Source organism: Psilocybe cubensis, chromosome 1 (assembly GCF_017499595.1).
Source record: "Psilocybe cubensis strain MGC-MH-2018 chromosome 1, whole genome shotgun sequence".
Taxonomy (NCBI): Eukaryota; Fungi; Basidiomycota; class Agaricomycetes; order Agaricales; family Agrocybaceae; genus Psilocybe; species Psilocybe cubensis.
The window spans coordinates 1,634,981-1,654,054 of NC_062999.1; the positions used below are offsets into that span (position 1 = coordinate 1,634,981).

At 46.6% G+C, this 19,074-nt stretch overlaps 6 protein-coding genes and 1 non-coding gene across 7 annotated transcripts; 4 read left to right on the forward strand and 3 right to left on the reverse strand.

The window, feature by feature from the left end:
• Nucleotides 1–126: 126 nt before the first annotated feature.
• Nucleotides 127–3,095, reverse strand: JR316_0000493 (Exocyst complex component EXO84; the record flags this gene model as incomplete). The annotated part of the gene is made up of 7 exons (XM_047886308.1): nucleotides 127–1,088; nucleotides 1,143–1,484; nucleotides 1,533–1,728; nucleotides 1,777–1,976; nucleotides 2,028–2,518; nucleotides 2,571–2,685; nucleotides 2,735–3,095. 7 exons carry the CDS (start codon nucleotides 3,093–3,095, stop codon nucleotides 127–129), a joined length of 2,667 nt encoding a protein of 888 aa, XP_047754054.1.
• Nucleotides 3,096–3,251: 156 nt separating this feature from the next.
• JR316_0000494 (Chitin synthase regulator SKT5) lies at nucleotides 3,252–4,928 on the forward strand (the record flags this gene model as incomplete). The annotated part of the gene is made up of 3 exons (XM_047886309.1): nucleotides 3,252–4,439; nucleotides 4,490–4,695; nucleotides 4,754–4,928. The coding sequence occupies 3 exons, from the start codon at nucleotides 3,252–3,254 to the stop codon at nucleotides 4,926–4,928; spliced, it is 1,569 nt and encodes a 522-aa protein (XP_047754055.1).
• A 1,089-nt stretch (nucleotides 4,929–6,017) lies between these two features.
• Nucleotides 6,018–6,108, forward strand: JR316_0000495. The gene has a single exon. It is a non-coding gene; the product is annotated as a tRNA-Trp (tRNA).
• A 342-nt stretch (nucleotides 6,109–6,450) lies between these two features.
• JR316_0000496 (Trans-enoyl reductase himH) lies at nucleotides 6,451–7,702 on the forward strand (the record flags this gene model as incomplete). Its single annotated transcript, XM_047886310.1, has 4 exons — nucleotides 6,451–6,702; nucleotides 6,754–6,834; nucleotides 6,896–7,462; nucleotides 7,514–7,702. The coding sequence occupies 4 exons, from the start codon at nucleotides 6,451–6,453 to the stop codon at nucleotides 7,700–7,702; spliced, it is 1,089 nt and encodes a 362-aa protein (XP_047754056.1).
• A 999-nt stretch (nucleotides 7,703–8,701) lies between these two features.
• JR316_0000497 (Methylcrotonoyl-CoA carboxylase subunit alpha, mitochondrial) lies at nucleotides 8,702–11,073 on the forward strand (the record flags this gene model as incomplete). Its single annotated transcript, XM_047886311.1, has 7 exons — nucleotides 8,702–8,723; nucleotides 9,012–9,092; nucleotides 9,144–9,418; nucleotides 9,471–9,616; nucleotides 9,674–9,749; nucleotides 9,800–10,291; nucleotides 10,339–11,073. 7 exons carry the CDS (start codon nucleotides 8,702–8,704, stop codon nucleotides 11,071–11,073), a joined length of 1,827 nt encoding a protein of 608 aa, XP_047754057.1.
• Nucleotides 11,074–11,157: 84 nt separating this feature from the next.
• Nucleotides 11,158–12,677, reverse strand: JR316_0000498 (tRNA-dihydrouridine(20) synthase [NAD(P)+]; the record flags this gene model as incomplete). Its single annotated transcript, XM_047886312.1, has 4 exons — nucleotides 11,158–11,595; nucleotides 11,659–12,305; nucleotides 12,357–12,455; nucleotides 12,512–12,677. 4 exons carry the CDS (start codon nucleotides 12,675–12,677, stop codon nucleotides 11,158–11,160), a joined length of 1,350 nt encoding a protein of 449 aa, XP_047754058.1.
• Nucleotides 12,678–12,948: 271 nt separating this feature from the next.
• JR316_0000499 (116 kDa U5 small nuclear ribonucleoprotein component) lies at nucleotides 12,949–18,956 on the reverse strand (the record flags this gene model as incomplete). The annotated part of the gene is made up of 23 exons (XM_047886313.1): nucleotides 12,949–13,050; nucleotides 13,108–13,488; nucleotides 13,544–13,691; nucleotides 13,746–13,854; nucleotides 13,904–14,006; nucleotides 14,058–14,229; nucleotides 14,280–14,398; nucleotides 14,457–14,867; nucleotides 14,927–15,005; nucleotides 15,350–15,506; nucleotides 15,561–15,819; nucleotides 15,884–16,002; nucleotides 16,060–16,147; nucleotides 16,198–16,411; nucleotides 16,464–16,901; nucleotides 16,958–17,220; nucleotides 17,267–17,616; nucleotides 17,673–17,797; nucleotides 17,847–18,013; nucleotides 18,068–18,277; nucleotides 18,327–18,465; nucleotides 18,520–18,718; nucleotides 18,773–18,956. The coding sequence occupies 23 exons, from the start codon at nucleotides 18,954–18,956 to the stop codon at nucleotides 12,949–12,951; spliced, it is 4,536 nt and encodes a 1,511-aa protein (XP_047754059.1).
• Nucleotides 18,957–19,074: the final 118 nt, after the last annotated feature.

The following is a 19,074-nucleotide window of genomic DNA, read 5'->3' on the forward strand; positions in this document are numbered from 1 at the left end:
TAATGTGACAAAATATCATGTTCGAATCTAGTACTATATTGTTACAGGAAAATATATAAATATATATGGCATCCGTCCATACAAAAAATATTCCGAAGAAAGCCAAGAGGTTATAGAATAAAATACTCAAATCATGCCTTCATGCTGGGGAATTGCAATAGGCGTTCTCTGTCCCATAGCACTCCCAGGTCGCGCGGCAGAGCGTGGAGGAGGAGGTACGGGACTGCGTGGCGCAGGGCTCGCCCGTGCAGACCGTGGTGGTCTCTCGCGATACATATCAGCCCCATAGTTATCTCTGTCTTTGATGTTATCTCTGTCTTTGATGCTATCTGACCGCTCTCGTGTCCGGTAAGGGGTTGCGCTCATCGGCGGACGAGGAAGAGGCGAAGCAAGAGAAACGTTTGGTATATTTGCAGTTGGTGCTGAAACAGGTGTAGAAGCCTGTTGTTGTTGCACCGCCGAAACAGGTGTACGCGCACGCGCCATTGCTGAAGGAGGATGATTTGGAGCGTTTTGGCGGGAAGAAAAGAGAGGGGCGGTAGTGCCGTTATTAGTACCTTCCAATCGGCTGCCGATATTAGAATATGCAGAGCTGGCGCTATTGGGAGTCATAAGTTTATTCGGAGATTTGAGAGCTGCTGATTGTGGTAATGGCGGGTATAGACCATCGGAGTTACCTACTGGCGGAGGTGCGGCTTTTTCAACAAGAGGAGTAGGTGTACGACGACGGTTGATTGGTGGCGGCGCTGCAGATAGCGTGGGTATAGGCGGAGCGGGTGGCAAAACTGTTGCAGCCGGTTGTTCAACTTGCTTCGCAAGGCTAGCTGTTGACATTTCTTTTGATAGTCGATGTTCGCTGAAGGAAAATGCGGCGGCAGGCTTTAGAGGTTCTTTCGGTGTTTCCAGAAGTAGGTCATCCAAAAGGTAACGAAAATCGAGACCGTATTCTTGCAGAAGTTTTTTGCTTTGGGCATGAGTAAGCTGGATGGCGTCTTGCACAACTTTAGGTTCAACGTCCTTGGAATACACTTGTTTACGAAAAATATTGCAGTAGCTTTCGAGCTGGTGTTTAGTCCAAGTTATAAATGCTATGTAAAAGAATACGTCAGCCAATAAAATTAAGAAATACAAGAGACACTCACTGCTGGCAACTTCATTTTCCTTGAAGCTAGCCAAATACCAATCTGCTGTGTGTTTGATCCCTGTAAAGTAGACAATGGCTAACTCGCCTATATAAGTTTCAATATCACCCTCAAAACGGATTTTTCGCATCAGACTGTGAATAACTTGAGACCGCATTTCCAGAAAAGTGTTGCGAGCCGCAGCACCAGCCTTCAGACGATTAAGCAAGGTGATGAGGTTAACTACAGAGGTTTTACGGTTTGAGTGCAGGCTCAAAGATGCGAGTAGAGAAGTTATTAGCTGGCTCGTTAACGAAGGTAATTTTGAGGCAAGGAGAGGAATTACGGCGGCTTTAGCTTGTCCTGAAAGTACTTGTGAGAGGATACAGTGGAAAGGTAGGTACTTCATACCTTGCTCGACTAGATCTACGGCTTTACTCCATTCCTTGAGTGCAATAGCCACAGTCAAGCCATCAGACCACTCTCCAACCCATCGTGCGTCTCTTTCTGCTTTCTCTTTAGCATCTGTACCAATTCCAGGAATATCGCCTCCTTTTTTTGCCAGCTCAGCCATCCAGTCTGGTACAGGAGGAACAGGCGAGCTTCGCTAATCACTGCATGAGCTTGAATTATGGGAGTAGAAACTATGACTTACCCCCCCACCTCCACCTCCTGTAACCTGCCACAAACTTTTCCGCCGTTCGTGCTCGCCTTCACGCTCCTTCCTGCGCTTCTGCGAAAGCTCCTCTGCCACTTGTCGGAATTGAGCAAGTAGACTCTTTTTATCACTGGGTGTCTCCGTCCTGTAAACATGAGTTTCCTTCCCATGACGGATTTTAAAGACATTGGTCATGTCTAGTAGTATTTGGTGAGTAATTGCGTTTGGATGATGAACGACTTACTTACTAGGCGAATCTTTGGTATCAAGTACCAGCATCTCGCTCAAAGGCCAGCACCTCTCAGCTACTAGCTTGCCCTCATTCACAGTGGAGCCACCACCATCTCCTCCAGCGTTTCTTCTTCGCCTTTTCGCCACTAGAACAGCATCATCCAGAACAACAAACTTCACCTTTCCAGTAACTTTGTATGTGGCTGCATTCAAGCTGAATACATTCTCCATTTCTCCGACGACATGGCGTCCTGGAGTGGTTGGAACAAACTTGGAGGCTCCTTCGATAGAGGCATGTAGTGTCTGCATTTGATTGAAGTACAGTACTCGCAGATCGGCGACAGATGAACGCTTGTATGTAGATAGAGTATACGAAGAGGTGGAGGTTGGATCAGGGATGTGGAGAGTGGACGGCATAGATTTGTAGTCGGACAGCAGATCCTTAAGTTCAAGCATTTCATTCTCCAGGACGGATATCTCTTTGGATATCAATACGAACTCGGCGTAACTGAAGGGAACAAAGTAAGCCGATGGGCGTTGTTGAAACATTGAATACCTACTTTTTAAATACGCTCCGCTGAAGTTCGGACGATGTATCGGCAACCGCATTGCGGAGAGAAGACTGCAATGATTTCAGTTCGGCTTCGGTAGAATTCTCTAGTTTTAGTTTGAGATCTGAGGTGAGTTTAGCATCGCCTGTGTGAAGTTAAAACTAAAGTCATACATGCAGCTGGATCAAAATCGTCAGCACTAAGAAGTTTCTTGTCGTCGGTAGCGGCCTGGGCGTCATCTCTGGCACCGGTGCGGTCTCTGACATCTTCCTCTCCTTCGCGCCCTGGTATGGCAGATGTCTGACCAGCAGGGATGAGACCCATAAAAGACGGCATTGCCGGAATGCCAGAGAGTTGGGTTGGACTGGAAATGTCTGCATATCGAGTTGACATGCGCTTCTTGATCTTGTCGTCGATGCGGTTCTTGTTCCTGCCATCGCGAGGGGTAGGACCTGCGCCAGGCTTTGCAAGCTTTGTCTGTGTTCGCTGGGCCTTTCTGGGGGCCTGTGAGGGCCGGGAACGCAGGGATTCCATGGGGTTGGGTTGGAGAAGAGGAGCCCGGGAGCAACGAAAGGGAGGGCAGCGGCGTGACAGTCACAGCGGGGTGTTGGGCTGACGTCGATTGTGATTAACTAAAACAAAATAAATAGGCAGACGGTTGCTCTCTCCCGCCACCGTGCAAAGCCAGGCATGTACTCTTCCCAGCCGCAGGCATCTCCTTCCCAGCAATGGGACAATCAACAACCCCGCCACTCAGTCTCAAGAGAGTTTGCCCCAATTCCAGACCTCCCCCCTGCTCAATCCCAGTCTCTCAGCTCCTCTCGTTCCAACAGAGATCTTCCAAACGTTCCGTCCAATCTGCCAGAACCCGAGCAGGAATATTTTGATCAGTCGCCAGAGCAGGAGGATGACAACGACGACTTTTTCAACGGTGGCACAGCTAACCACAATGGCGGACTCCATCCAGCGTCATCATACAATCCCGCCGTAGGAGATTATCGTACTGCTGGGTCAGTCGCCACACAGTCTGTGCGATCCCCCTCTCCCCCTCAGGGTCCTATTCTCGACCACTCTCATCTGCGTCCTGGAAACCATGCCGCCCTTCTTTCACACGAACGAACCCTCGAGTTATACAGGGCCAATGCCAAGAAGACACAGGATCCTGATCTCCAGTTCGAATTCGCTGTATTCATGATCGATGCCTCCAAATCTATGCCCATTCCTGTCCAGACGCCTGGTAATGTTATGGAGGTAGAAAAAGCCATAGATAAACGTGAGGACCTTATTCGAGAAGCTATGGGACTCTTGAAGCGCCTCGCCGACAGAGGCCATCCACAAAGTCAATATTTTCTGGCCGATTGCTATGCAAATGGAATTGGTACCGTCAAGAACAAGCAAGATTTTGACCGCGCATATCCCCTATTCGTCTTGGCGGCTAAACACAATGTTCCTGATGCTGCCTACCGCGCCGGTGTATGCTGTGAGAACGGTTGGGGATGCAGACGCGAGTCTCCCAAAGCATTGCAATTTTTTCGCAAAGCAGCCGCTGCCTTGCATCCAGGAGCAATGTATAGGCTCGGTATCGCAGAACTCAACGGCGAACTCGGTCTCTCAAAAAGCCCTAAGGAAGGCGTAAAATGGCTCAAGAGAAGCGCAGAAAATGCGACGGCCGAATTTCCCCATGCCCTGCACGAACTTGCTTTGCTCCATGAGCGGGGCATAGATAATGTGCTTTTTGTGGACTACGAATACTCTACGGAACTATTGGCCCAAGCTGCGGAATTGGGATATGCGCCTAGCGCATATAGGCTTGGAGAGTGCTATGAATACGGTAAAATGGGGTGTCCTCAAGACCCGGCATTGTCAATACACTATTACGTGGGTTTGTTCGATATATTGATGCACATCAACTCATGGACTTGCGCCAGAATATTGCCGCTCAGCAAAATCACCGTGATGCATGCTTTGCCCTGACGGCATGGTACCTTGTGGGCTCCCCAGGCGTGCTACCCCAATCAGACACAGAGGCATTTCTTTGGGCACAAAAAGCCGCGGATGCTGGGCTTGCGAAGGCAATGTATGCTGTCGGTTACTTTTTAGAGGTCGGCATCGGGACAACAGCCAACATGCAAGAGTAAATTTCTTCCCTTTCTTATTACCTTGGGCGAAATTTATTTATTCTCTATGTCCAGGGCGATTTCATATTATAAACGTGCTGCCGAGTTGGGAGACAAGCGTGCCGCTCAACGCTTGCGTGGCTCTCAAAGCCAGCCAATGCACCAACCTGGCGGACCGGGCTCGGTACTCCATCGCGGAGAAGAGTCCAATGGAAAGGGCGGGAAAGACAAGGACTGTATCATCATGTAGAGCAAGATGATTTCCTCAACCCAACCTTCGTCAAGTTTAGCGAGCCACTCCTTGGTGTATTCGTATCCACCACCATCACCTTCCTTTGATTATCTGCGCTATTCCGTCGCTATATTATTTCTCTTACGCGGAAGTTTCCCTCTTAATTATTCATTATCTCCGACGCATCTTAAACTATCGCATCACACCCCTCATTCCTTCATGTAATCACACTCTTGTCTGACATCGTTTCCAATGGACAAACCTTTTTGTAAAGTATTATCTTACATAGCATACCATATTATCATACATTTGAAGGCTAGTAGAAATATGTTGGGAACAAGTCTTACGCCTAGCAAAGCAACCCACTCGATCTTTCTACCTGTAGGGCACTGGCACACAACTTTCTTTTTGGGTGAAGCATGTGACCACCGTCAATAAACTGTTTTAAAAAAATGTATAGTACACGGCGCAGGGATTACTTACATCAGTAGTACATCGGTCGCCAAATTCCAACCCTGTCTTATTGCTCGAGTCTTTCAGTTTATTAGGAAATAAGATTTTTAAGTTCGGAAGCTCACAGACAGGGCATTCCTCCAACAATACGCAACATTATCCAAATGTTCCATGCATGTCGAAAATCTGTTTCTTTAGAGTGCATTCTTTGATATAAGATGTTCTCTATAAGCTATTACAACTGCATTAAGGTCCACTCGCGTCCACTCATAGTACAGCAGATCCTTAATTGCATTCATTCCAAGGAAGCTGCGAAGCAGGCTCTTGATCACGAAAATCGCGTCTGTTAATCCTACCAGCCTGAGTCTCCACTGGAAGCTCCCCAGTGCCAAATCAAAATAATAAGTTAAATAACTCTCGCTAACTCTGACATTTGATAAATTCTGCTACGCGAGGCTTGTCTTTAATTTATTCATCATTCGTGGTGGCTTGACGTTTTTTGTTAATTAGCATTCCCTGAGGATGAGGGTAGTAATGAAGGAATAATCCTTGAGCTCTGGTTTCATGAGGCTTCCATGTCTTATTGAAAGCTGTTCTGAGGCCCTTGTATGTATGGCATAATGATATAGGTGTATCAAAGCGCTCCATCAACAAGGACCCCTAGCTCAGTGGTAGAGCGTGAGATTCCAGCCAGTATCGCACTTCTGATTCCTCAAGGTCATCCGTTCAATCCGGGTGGGGTTCACTTTTTCGTCTGGTTATTTCCATACTATACGTTCTCGAGAATGAGGTTTTTTGACAACGAAAGAAAAAAGCTGTAGAAAAAATAAGCTTCCGGGTAGTACACTCTCTTAACAGGTTCTTGTGCTTTAATTCTGAAATTCTGCAGGAGTTAGAGGTCTAGAGACCTGAGTAAGCCGACAATATATAAAAATGGCAGATCAATGGCGAACACCTTGACTTACCTGATCATGGTATGAAGATTGGTAATAGACGCTTGCTTCTGACTTACTAAATAAGGATTACATCATGTGTCCCACCGAATATAAGATGCAAGACCAATAGTGTAATTCATGGTATAACAACTATGTCATCTACACACACCGCTATCGCAACTGTTTCCAAAGGTCACTTTGATGCGATTCAGGTTCCTACCGAATTACCGGGGGATGGAGAGGTGCTCATCAAAGTCGAGTACGGCTCAATGATCGCCTTTGATACCTATGTCACCGACCGCGGATTCTACGTTCAACAGTACCCATTGGTTCTTGGATTTAGTGGAGCTGGAACTGTAGCCAAGTTGGGTGCTGGCGTACAAGGTTTGAAGATCGGCGATCGGGTATGTTTTGTTATTTCATCGCAATAGACTTTTCACTGAGATATATACGAGGTCACTGCGTTTGGCTATGGGGCCTCACGAAACAAATCTCTTCAAGAATATTCGATACAACCAGTGGAAGTGGTTGGAAAGGTCTGCTTTGTCATCTGGCTTCCCCCATGCGTTGTTTGACGGCGTCCCGTCGATTCTCTAGATCCCAGACAGCCTTTCTCTCGCCGAAGCATCAACCATCCCGGATAATTTTGTAACGGCTTTTTACACGCTGTTTAACCAACTTGGTCTGCCACACCCAGATTCTTTCCCAGCAACAGTCTCCCCACCTCTCGCTGACACTCCCATTCTTATCTATGGTGCCGGTTCCACTGCTGGGATATATGCCATCCAGCTTCTGAATTTGGCTGGATATAAACAAATTATTGCCACCGCTTCAAAGAAGCATCACGAGTACCTTCGATCTTTAGGAGCCACTCATACCTTTGACTACAACAGTCCCGCACTCGTGGAAGATGTGGGTAAAGTTGTAGGTGGAGATGGCAAAGTAACGTTGATCCTTGATTGCATCACCGCCGAGTCAACTGTAGAATTGCTTTCAAAAATTGCCAGTCCACATGGAAAAGTTGCGCTCCTTCTCCCTGTCAAACAAGGCAATACCGTCACGAATGACAAGAATCACGCACTGTGGATTGACTATACTGCCGAGCAAAGCCCTTTTGTTAAAGGGACGACCGTTATAGGGGTAAAAACCTTCAACTATAGACAGGTAGGTGCCTTGTTACATTCTATCGCAATAGCTGGTTAATATCCCAGGTAGGATGAATATCTTAGCAAGAACCTGATGCCAAAAATACTTCCATCGTTGCTCCAGTCTGGATCAATTAAACCTAGTCGTGTGCGCTTATTGGACCAGGGATCTCTCAAGGAACGGGTTGAAGAGGGTTTGGAGCTCCTCAGGAATAACAAGATTAGTGGTGAGAAGGTGGTTGTGAAGATCCAGCCATAATGACTTCAATGTAGCCATTAAAAATTAAAATAGCTGAACTATGTGTGTATATTTTTCTGAATACAATGTTCGGCCATGTGGACGACGCGACGTAATCTACGCGCTCATTAACATCACGTGACAGTGCGAGGAAGGTCACGAACACCGGATCTGGTTCGTGTTTGATTGCCTGAATTGACCCCAGATTACCCCATACGTTGGCACTGGCAAGGTCCTTCCGTCAAAGTAATCGCTCCAACGCCAACTGGTTCTTGTACCCAATACCTGCCTCCAATGCTACATAATACCAACCGCTCAATTACTCTGAAGCCTCTATCTGCCTCTCTCACTAGTCGTACATCTAATGCAGTGTCGCGTCGAGCAGCGTCGCGCCCGGTATCAACCGCCCCTGCTACCTTTCAGAATCGCTCATTGAGAAATCCTATCCCCCAATTGAGTGCAATCACGCTCCGTTCAGGGTGTTCCACTATATTCCATCGAGCTTATGCATCAGAATCCCATGGTCAGTTATTTCTTCATCGGTAGTTTTAAAGCTAACTTTTCAGCAAAGGTTCAGCTGAGGAAACTCGATTTCCCCACTTTGATAAGATCCTTATTGCGAATAGGTGCCAGAACCTTCATTCTACATTTAGCATGAAATTATTAACAGCCATGTAGGGGTGAAATCGCATGTCGTGTCATTCGGACTGCTAAGAAGCTCGGAATAAAGACGGTCTCTGTATACAGCGAAGCAGACGCAGACTCTCTTCATGTCCAAATGGTGTGTCTCTTCTTTTTGGCTGCCTTTCACTACCAACAATCGTTTTAGGCAGACGAGGCATATTGTATTGGACCAGCTCCTTCTGCGGAGAGTTATGTCAGTCCAATGCATCGATAATTCGAATTTCGCATTAATAGATGCCATTAGCTCAAGATGGAGAATATAATCGAGGTTTGTCACCTTAGTGGCGCTCAGGTGTGCAAAACATTTTTGCCTATGGATCTATTACTTACTTCGAAATGGTTAGGCTGTACATCCAGGGTGAGTATGGCATTTTCCATTAGCGATGTTGTAAACTCAGTATGTATGTCGAAGATATGGATTCTTGAGCGAAAATGCGGCGTTTTCAAAAAGACTCGCTCAGGAAGGCATTGTATTCATTGGACCACCCGCAAGTGCAATCGTGAGTATGGGATCCAAGAGGTAAGCACAAAGTCGAGTTTTTATATCGGCCAATTATTTCTAATGTCTGAACCAGTGAATCTAAGAATATCATGTTGAGCGAGTACTTTCATCAAAATTTTTGAATCTTTACTTACTTTTTTTTAGACGCCGGGGTTCCGTGTGTGCCAGGATATCACGGAGAAAATCAGGACGTTGAATTTCTATTCAACGAGGCACAGAAGATAGGTGAATTGACCGCAAAGTAAATTGATCAGCACAAATTGAAGCATTCTTCAGGATTTCCAGTCCTTATCAAGGCTATTCATGGCGGAGGCGGCAAAGGAATGCGCATTGTCAGCACGCCTACCTCCGCCGCATTCCAAGAAGCACTCTCCTCAGCCAAGCGCGAGTCACTGAAGGCCTTTGGAAACGACAAAGTGTTGATTGAGAAATACATTGAGACGCCCAGACATATAGAGGTTCAAGTTTTTGCTGACACCTTAGGATCAGTAGTCAGTCTATGGGAACGTGATTGCTCGGTTCAGCGGCGAAACCAAAAGATTATAGAAGAGGTAACTGCAACACAAGTTTTTATCAACCAAGGATATTGATAAAAATATCTAGGCCCCAGCTCCTGGATTGTCTACAGAACTCCGCGCCGATTTAGGCGCCAAGGCGATAGCTGCCGCAAAGGCGGTCAATTATGTCGGTGCTGGAACCGTCGAATTCATTTTTGACAATGATACGGCAAAATTTTACTTTATGGAAATGTAAGCTTTTGGGGCAGGTTCCCAATATTCCCTTCATTAAGCCATTCGATGCAATAGGAATACCCGTCTTCAAGTTGAACATCCGGTAACAGAAATGATTACGGGTCTCGACCTTGTAGAATGGCAACTAGAAGTATGTTGAATACGGTTCTTGCGCCGAAAAAGTTGACAAATTATTTGCAGGTGGCGGCTGGAAACCCCTTACCGCTTTCACAAGCTTCAATACCCTTAGTCGGCCACGCGTTTGAGGCCCGTATATATGCAGAAAACCCCAGGAACAGCTTCTTGCCTGATTCTGGGACTCTGCTTTACATGTCGACGCCGAAGCCCACGCATATCTTTGCACCAACTTATCCACTGGCCAAATCTGCAGGGGTTGTGAACCCAGAGTCCTGTCTAGGTCCTCCCGCTTCCGCCAACTCCTCGCTTGAGATTATGCCATCGTTGCGCGTTGAACAAGGCTTCAACCAAGGCGCAACCATTGGCGTGTTTTATGATCCTATGATTGCGAAGGTGGTTGTTCACGGCAGAGACAGAACAGAGGCTTTACGAATGCTCCGTAAAGCACTAGATGATTACCACGTTGTGGGTGTGTCGACTAATGTGGAATTTTTGAGAACTTTGGCAGGAAACAAGTCCTTCATCGACCAGGATGTTGAAACTGGTTTCATATCAGTGAGTCGGACCCCTTCTGCCATCGACAGATTCTCACATGATTACAGAAACATTTCAATGAGTTGTTCCCGCCCGTTTCTGTACCGGAAGCAAATATATATGCGCGGGCAGCGCTATTTGTCACCCTTCGTGACCAACGGCAACAGGGACCAGCACTGACAACGCCATGGACATCGTTGACCTCTCGTCGCTTTGGTGGAGAGAAATACACTCGGACAATCAACATCCAAACAGAAGATATGCAAAATGAAACGAAAGTTCATGTCGTTCAAATATCAGACAGTTTATACAACATTGTTGTAGAAACTGGACACAAACCCGTCCATTTCACCTCTGTGTCTGCCCAATTACTGGATCAGACAACACTTTCGGCCACTTTAAACACCAACAACACCCGCACAACCATTGTATCACAGCCTCCACACCCTGCCGTACCAGCCTCACAATCGCCAACAACCATGGAACGTCTGCATATCTTCAGCGAGGGACACAAAACTACCCTCATTCTGCCGACTCCAAAGTGGTTACTCTCTCTAGGAGGTGACTTACTTTCTGCTAAAGGGGCATTGAGGGCGCCAATGCCAAGTTTGATAGTTGAACTAAAAGTCAAGGCCGGTGACCGGGTGGAGAAGGGTCAAGCCGTTGTGGTAATTGAAAGCATGAAAACTGAGACGGTTTTGCGAGCAGATGCAGCGGGTATCGTCAAATCCGTGGGATGCAAAGCTGGCGAGATGGTAGAGGAAGGACGGGAGTTGGTGGATATCGAAGCTGATGAGCTATGATGTATAACAATCTTTAAATCATCATCTATAATGTGAATACGTGTATTATTTGACGAACTAGTTTTGGCAGGAGGTGGTTCCAAGCTACAGGGAAGTAAGTGACAGGACTCCGCTGGGCGTTGGCGTCGTGGCATCATGTCCGGGTATTTTTGTGTGGGGCTTTCCTGTATCGTTGGGAAGAAAAGGCGCACCTGAACCAGGAGGTTCAGGATTCTGTGTGCCTTGAGGCGTTATGGTAGTGGCCTTTTCTTCATGATCCTGTTCATCGTGTGGCAAGGAAATTTCAGTCAAAAGCATTCGATGCTCCCTTGGGGGCTTCTTCTCGATAGCTTCGATGATTTGTTGGAACTCTTGCTCCCCAGTTAAAGATGTCATCAAGTGTTCCATGTCTGAATAGTCTTTTGCCTGACTCAATGTTTGTCGCATGGCAAGGGAATCTGCTTTCGTGACTTGCATCCGAGTGCCTTTGAATTGACCAACACAAAACTTGGTAAGGCTCCAATGATTTTGCAGATACTTGCTCTGTGGTCAGAATGTAACATTCTATAAGCTCAGAGTAGATCATAGCGGCAAGAAAAGTCATACCAAGTTTAGGTACGCGGGAATTAAAGTTGTCTCCACATCTTTCAAAGGCTCTGGAGAAAAGCATGACGGATTGGACTCTGCCCCCCTGGCTATCATCACAGAATGTGCGCCGGTTACAGCGCGTACTCTTTTGGCATCTTCCCAATCCTTACAGTCACCATTTTCAACCACAGCGATATCTTTTCCCATCCCCTCCACAAACTCAACGATCTCTCTCAGTCTTTCGATAACAGCTCTATCCTTCTCCCTCATATTCCTCGTCCGACAATGGACTGTTAGCGCACTCACGCCGGTGTTAACAATACGCTCGACAAGTTTTAAAGTGTCTTCTTGTGAAGGCAGGAGACGGATTTTGGCAGTTACTGTGATGTGGGAGGGCATTGCTTCCCGCAATGCAACGAGGATCGCGCACAGCAAATCAGGATTGGTCAACAAGGCAGCACCCATGCCAGCATGTGTTGAAAAAGGTTTCGGGCACCCACAATTGAGGTCTATGCCTGATATATCCTGCATTACAATCTTCGCTGCTTGGACGGCTAGGTCTGGGTCGGCTGACCCCATCTGGTATATAAGGTAGGGTTTTTCGATCGGATGCGTGGTGAATATAGCACGGGAGACCCCATTATATGATACAACACCAGTCACAGCTACTATTCATGAGATTGTGTTGGCCAGCAAAGCGACGTTGGTAAACTTACGATCTACTTCTCTTGTGGAATGGAGGATAGCTTTATCGACAATCTCAGGACCCCAGACTAGCGTAGCACCGTGCTTTAAAGCAAATAAACGCGTAGGTACTGCAAAGTCAGACACAGTAAGCAGAAGATATTTGAATGGATAAGATTCTACGTACAAGCCCCAGAGCGAACCATAGGTGCCAGAAAGACGCCATTCTTGAAATCCTCCTTTGTGAGGTGATCCATCTTTGCTCGCTTGCTCGGTCTAGGTGAGGAAGAAGGCGATAGGGATCTACGCGACATGCTCAACAATTTAGATATCCGTGAAAGCAATTTGTGCATCAATCGATACGAGCACTTGAAAGTGCGGGACAAGCCATGTAATTAATTTTACCTCACCAACTCTTTTGTAATTTATTTGGTTCGACCCTTTGATCATAACAAAAGAGCGGTAATATCAGTCAAATTGCTGCTTTTGAGTAATATTGTAGCTAAGTCCAAGCGACATTTCCTTCCCCTCCATGCTGAGCTACTGGCAACAGAGCAAGTAATCCAAACGACATCACCCCCATCCAAACCCAGTACATTAATAAATTAACACCCCTCCATTACTTCATTTGCGCTTCTTCAAGCCATCATCTTTCTTGTCAACTGCTGATGATACGGGGGCAGCGTCTTTTTTCTTCTCGTCGGAAGATTCGGTTTTCTTCGTAGACTGCAAAAATATGGTAAGTTTTCATCTTACCTCCATCAGTGAACAGATGACACAAACCTTAGTGACCACAGGTTTCTGAGCACCGCCAATGATGCCAACCAAGGCACTGAGCATACCAAAGAGCGTGAAAAGGGCACCGACAATAGCGGCGCCAGTCTCAGGTTGAGACTTGAATGCCGAGACGGGGTCGAGCTTAGCAGCTTCAACGAATGCGATGACACGGGTGCGGATGAAGCTGACAGGGTCTTCCTTGAAAGAGATCGACTCTTCTTCATCGTCGTCGACGGTGACAGGCTTATCAAGAGCGACTTCAATTGGCTTCTTGACTTCGAAAGTTTCAGCTGCAAAAGCCTTTGCATCTTCAGCCGAGTGTCCAACATAGATGTTGTCGAAAAGAATGTCTTCGGTCATCGTCCAGAGCTCGATACCAACACCGCCCTATTGGAATATGAGTGAACTTGAAAAAAAAAACAAGAGCGACAAAGCAGCATACAATCTTGGAAAGAGATTTAACAGGGGTGAGGTCTTCGAAGTAGTCGGGGTTGGGAATTTTACGAGGAGCCCAAGGGCCCTTGTATGCAGGGTTGGGGATCTGAGGAGCAGACCATTTGCCCTTGTAAGCGGGATTGGACTTGAAGGGGCTGTGACATTATGTTAGACAAAGATAACGCCAAATTCAGGTTCGTAAAGCTAACCGCTTCCATTCCCCACAACCAGGAGCATCAGAGCACTTAGGGTTAGGAACAGTGGGGGCAATCCAGTCACCATCTTCTTCATCATCCCACTCTTCAGGCTTGGTGGCGTCTACCAAGCACGTCAATATACTAATATACGGTTAGAATTTTGTACCCACCGGGGTCAGGGATAGTCAAAGGCTCGTCATCGAGCCATCCTTCAGGCTTAATGGCTTCTTCGTCGACAATCTCAAAGGGAGCATCCTCATCCCAGTCTTCTGGCTGAAAAAAGATGAGTATTTATATGTGGTTTATATTTGGAATAACAATCACCTTCTTGGCGTCGGGATCCGCGATGGTAGCCTCGTCAACCCAGTCGGCAGGCTTGAAATCTTCAGCATCGTCAATCTCTTTGGGAGGGTTGACAGGTGGCTCAAAGTCTTCAAGAAGACTGCCCTTCTTCTCGCTCTCTCCGTTGATAAGAACCTCATAGGTATTGTCGGGGCTTTTGTTATGTAAGTGTATGTTATTGCCAAGAACAGATATAAAACATACTTAATGATGAGGGTATACAAATTAGTGAGTTTCTCAATAGTGGGGTGAGGCGCGATGCGAAGGTGTTTCTCTTCGGTGACGCCCGTCTTAGGGCTCTTGTGACGGAAGATGAAATGAACCTGCATACTTCATATTTAACGAAAGTGTTACATTCTTGAGATCAAGTTGAAAGCGCACCTTGGTTCCAGGGCAAGTAAGATCGGGACCGAACATTACCACCCAGGGCGTAGTGTCAGAGAACTCCTTTCCACTGGTTTGGAAGCCATCCTCCAGGAGCTTGACATAACCACCTCCGCAATTGCCTCCCTTCTGGTATTTGACTTCGTATTGAACCACGAGGGGTTTGTCCTTGAAGTCAACGGGCGAGGAGAAGGGGGCAGAGATGGCGTGGTGGGCCGCTTTGCTCTTGGCGACGAGACCCTTGTCTCCCTCAATGGCGGAAATGGCAGGGTCTTCAACCTCCCATTTGCCGACGTAGCTGAAGGTCTCGCCACCGACTGGAGTCTTCTTGGTCGCTTCCGACGGCGTCCATCGCTCTGACCAGTCTTCTGTGAATTGCTCGACGAAGGGGGCCTTGATTTCAGTGGGCTTCGCGAGACAATGTAATTAGCGCGACTGTGGAAAGGTAAGCGAACACCAGCACGTACTGTGAAATTGGGTTTTGGGATGTCGTCCGACTGGGCCAATGCGCCAGTAGCGACAATGGCCAGTAAAGAAAGCGCTACGCTTCGCATTATTATACGAAGGACCGAATATACAGAGAAGGAAAAAGGGGAAGGAGTGTAAAGCTGTAAGTAGATTCCCGTCACCGACTTTCTTCCTAAATACGTGCCCACATACGTGGCACACGCTGTTCTCCCACACGTCACGTGTATCGCGTTAAGGGGTCATGGAATCCAGATGGAAGCGTTTGGAATATTCGTTCATTAGTTAAACAAAGTACATATCTACTACATCCACCCCACATAACCAGCTCATCCCAACAGGTCAGCATGCCCAGACGCCGAAAGAGCAAGCTGAAATAGACAAGGCTCCAGTGAGCACACTTTTGCTGCAAAGGGACGTGGAACATGCATACCACAAACTCATCATCCAAATATTTGGACACTGCAATCTGGTCCCCGAGTCCTTTTCTTCGGCGGGTCTTTAATACAAGGTCTCTGGCTAATGCCTGTCCCGAAGCGGGTTCCAGTGGCCTGAGCTTGATACTCGAGTCCGTGGGATCACCTGTATTGAATTTTGGAATCACGTTACCTACTTACAACGCGAAAAAAAACGTACCCGGGACAATTGACCAATGGTCGAATACTTGTAAACAGAAGGCTTGCCCCTGCGTCGCTGTCCGAAGATCTGTTTCAAAGCCATTAGCGTCTATCACCGGAATAAGTGCTTTGACAGTATATAGCGGGGATCCGGCTTTTGGTATGTCTTGTGTAACATGACCACGACGGCGGGCGAGCACTGTATACACAGCCGATATACAGTCTGCAGGAGCCTGCACTTCCACGTAGTACACTGGTTCCATCAGTCTCGGTGTTGCCTATCCGAATGCGAATGTACGTGTCAGGTATTACTAAGCTCGGACAAAAGCAATGACTTCTCACCATCAGGAAAGATGAATAACAAACACGGCGAGCAGTGGGAACAATTTGACCGCCACCACGGAAAATTGGCTCTTGCGCTAGGCCTGCGTCAAGGATGCGGAATTTGACATTTCGCATGGCTACAAAATAAAGTTTCAAAAACTGGAAATGCATAGCATGGTAAAGGAAAGACTGACGCTCATCGCAAAGTGGACCTTCACGAGCACCCCATTGGAAGCCTTGTTTGATATGCTCTTTAACTGTTCCCAGAAGTTTTTTATCTACCTACTCTCGGCGGTGAGAAACTCTGTGAACTTAACAACGTAAATCCTCACCTGAGATGGCAGAGTATCATCCAAAAGTACGTTGGGCCCATTCTCATCAGGACCAAATGCCCATATTGATCGAGATGCCAGAAGATCCCATTGATACTTCTCTTGGAAAAAGCCACCTCTTTCCTTAGCCGTCATACGCATATTAACGCGACCCCTTTCAATGTCTTCCGCGATTCCGCGCTCAAGTGGTTCGGCGATCATTGTGAGCTTATTCCTTGTGATTGATCGTTAGTTTAATTTCGAGGCAAAAATAGTTCAGAGCTCACTTTTTATTGGGAGTGTCGGCGTAACATTTCAGTGCACTGGTCTCAAGAACAGTTTCGCAGAATTTTGTTACAGGATCTGAGACCTTGATCTCAATTTCCGAAAATAATCTCCGAAGGTCGTGCATCACGCAGTCGAGATAAAGCTCTCCTGTTCCGATGAGGACGTGTTCTCCGCTCTCTTCAACCTTGGTGGACACCAACGGATAGGATTTGTTGATACTTCGTAGACCGGCTAACATCTTTGGTAATTCTGACGGCGCAATGGGTTCAATGGCAATTTTGAGAACAGATTGTGTCATGTGTCTGATGGGGCGGAAGATGTTGAGCTCTTCCTCAATGTCAATACCGGCCAGCGTTGCTGTTTTGGATATGGATGCGTCTACACCTCCGATCAGGACAAGATTTCCGGCAGGAATCTCTTCTGCTGGAATAAAATAACTAAACAAGATACCTGCTTGAATAAAAAGCAACAATTGTCGAGTTCATATACTTACCGTGATTCGCTGATCCAAAGGTCATCAACGGTAGCTTTCATCATATCTTCTTCATCTTCAGGAGAGTATCCCTCTCCTAGTACCTTGATGTTCATTCCTTTGCGCAATGTCCCGCTAATTACACGTCCAAAGGATCTGAATGACTGAGCATCTGTAGTGTGGTAAAGTTTCGAGATCTGGACAACGACTGGGCCCTCGGAGTCGCAAGACTTCATCGATGCAGCAAGTTCTCCTGTATGCGATCCCAAGTAGGTCGATTCGACCTTTGAAGGGTGAGTATTCAATATTACCCAGAAAATGACTGAATACCTTGCCGGTGGCTCCTTCTACGGGTGAAGGAATGTGTTCTACAATGATGTCCACAAGGCCAGTTGCTTTTCCAAAAAACTGATCAAGAACAGCTTTGAGCAGAGGCCTGACGTCCATCTTATACATGACAGGCTTCAACTGGATACCTAAACCTTCTAAAGTGTTTCGCAAATCGTCCGTTTCCTCGCTGAGTACATGGCTATAAAGCTTGTACAGAGGATTGAGAATGAAATGCACAAAAGTGCGTTCACTTTCCGGATCAGCTTGTTTTCGCGTAAATTTGCGGGTATCCTCGTTGAAGTAGATGTCTCCCCAAAGTCGATCGGCGAATGACCTGATGTCCAACGAACCTTGAAAAAAAGTGAGATTAGGCTCCGGATAAAGCCCAAAAATATCTTGAATTTACCATACGTGTCCGCGTACATCTGAGCAAAGGAGCGCAACGTAAAACACCAGTTCATGTCAGTGCTTGCAAATGCTACGTTTCCATTTTCAGGGCTAAGCCTCAGGTCTGGATTTGGATCAATGGAGCTAGAATAACAATGAGTGACAATATAAGAAATCTCGCACGTTTACAAACCTGATAAAGGTGTTAATCTCTTCAATCGTGTGTTTGATTTTATAATAAGCATCAGCTGGCTTTATCCGAAGTTCCAAAATTAATCTGTCAATTTTGTTCACAACTAGAGTGATTTTGACTTTTTCTTGGAGAGCATGTCGAATTATGAACTCTGTCCCAACCATCAACTATGGCCAAATATTGGTTAAAATGACTCTTGACACCCAGAAGGGTATACGTACCCCTTCAACCACATCAACCACCAACAAAATTCCGTCTACCAAGCGCATAGCGGAAGCAACTTCGTCAACAAAGTTGATGTGACCAGGTGTGTCAATAAAATGAATAAGATGCGACTTTCCGGCTGTTGTTGAAAGGACAAGAGACATCGGAGACGATTTTATTGATATTTCACGCTCGCGCGACAAGATATGAGTGTCTGTGTAGCGGGTCTGCAGCGAACATATAAGAAGTCGTCAATTAGGCCTGAAAGTGACTCACAGGCTTATCTGCATCCCAAACAAGCTTGTGCGTTTCATACACTAGCATATCCATAAGAGCTGTTTTTCCGTGGTGAAGATGGCCAACAACAGCAACGTTTCGAATCATCTCTGGGAAGCGGGTCATGTCCAGAAGAAACCTGGAGAACGCGTCATAATGTAAGAAATTGATATATACAGAATCTTGTCCATACCCTTTATCAAAACGCGTCTCAGGCATGCCTTTCTCAACTACAGTCCATTTCCTGTCCTTAACGGGGGCGATGATGGGTTCCGAAAGAGGTTGCGCATCTTCTTCCTGAACCATTGTTTCCACTCCAGGACCGTAAACATCTTGGGCTGAAGGGTAGTATTGCTTCTCTTCGTGAAGCACAACAGCTCTATGGGAAGGTTCTATGTGGATCGTTAGAGGCGAGAAGTGGGGTATATGAACAAAATAATACGTACCGTCAACCTGCATAAGGGCCATGTTATCCCCCTCATTTGTTTCGCTGTCGTCATAACCTTCCAGAGGGGCATTTTGTTGTGGTTCGTCGTCGAACTGTTGCTGGGGGACGTCCTCCTCATCGTCTGAATCTAGGTCCGCGCCAATATAATTTCCAAATTCATCGTAATCCTCGAAGGAAGCCATTGGTTATGGTGCGTAAATGGGTACGAGGGAGACAGGAATTGAAAGGGTATGGAAGAGAAACCACGAGGAAATGGGACGAGGTGATGGTTGTAGTAGGTGGTGTACAATTCTACTCAAA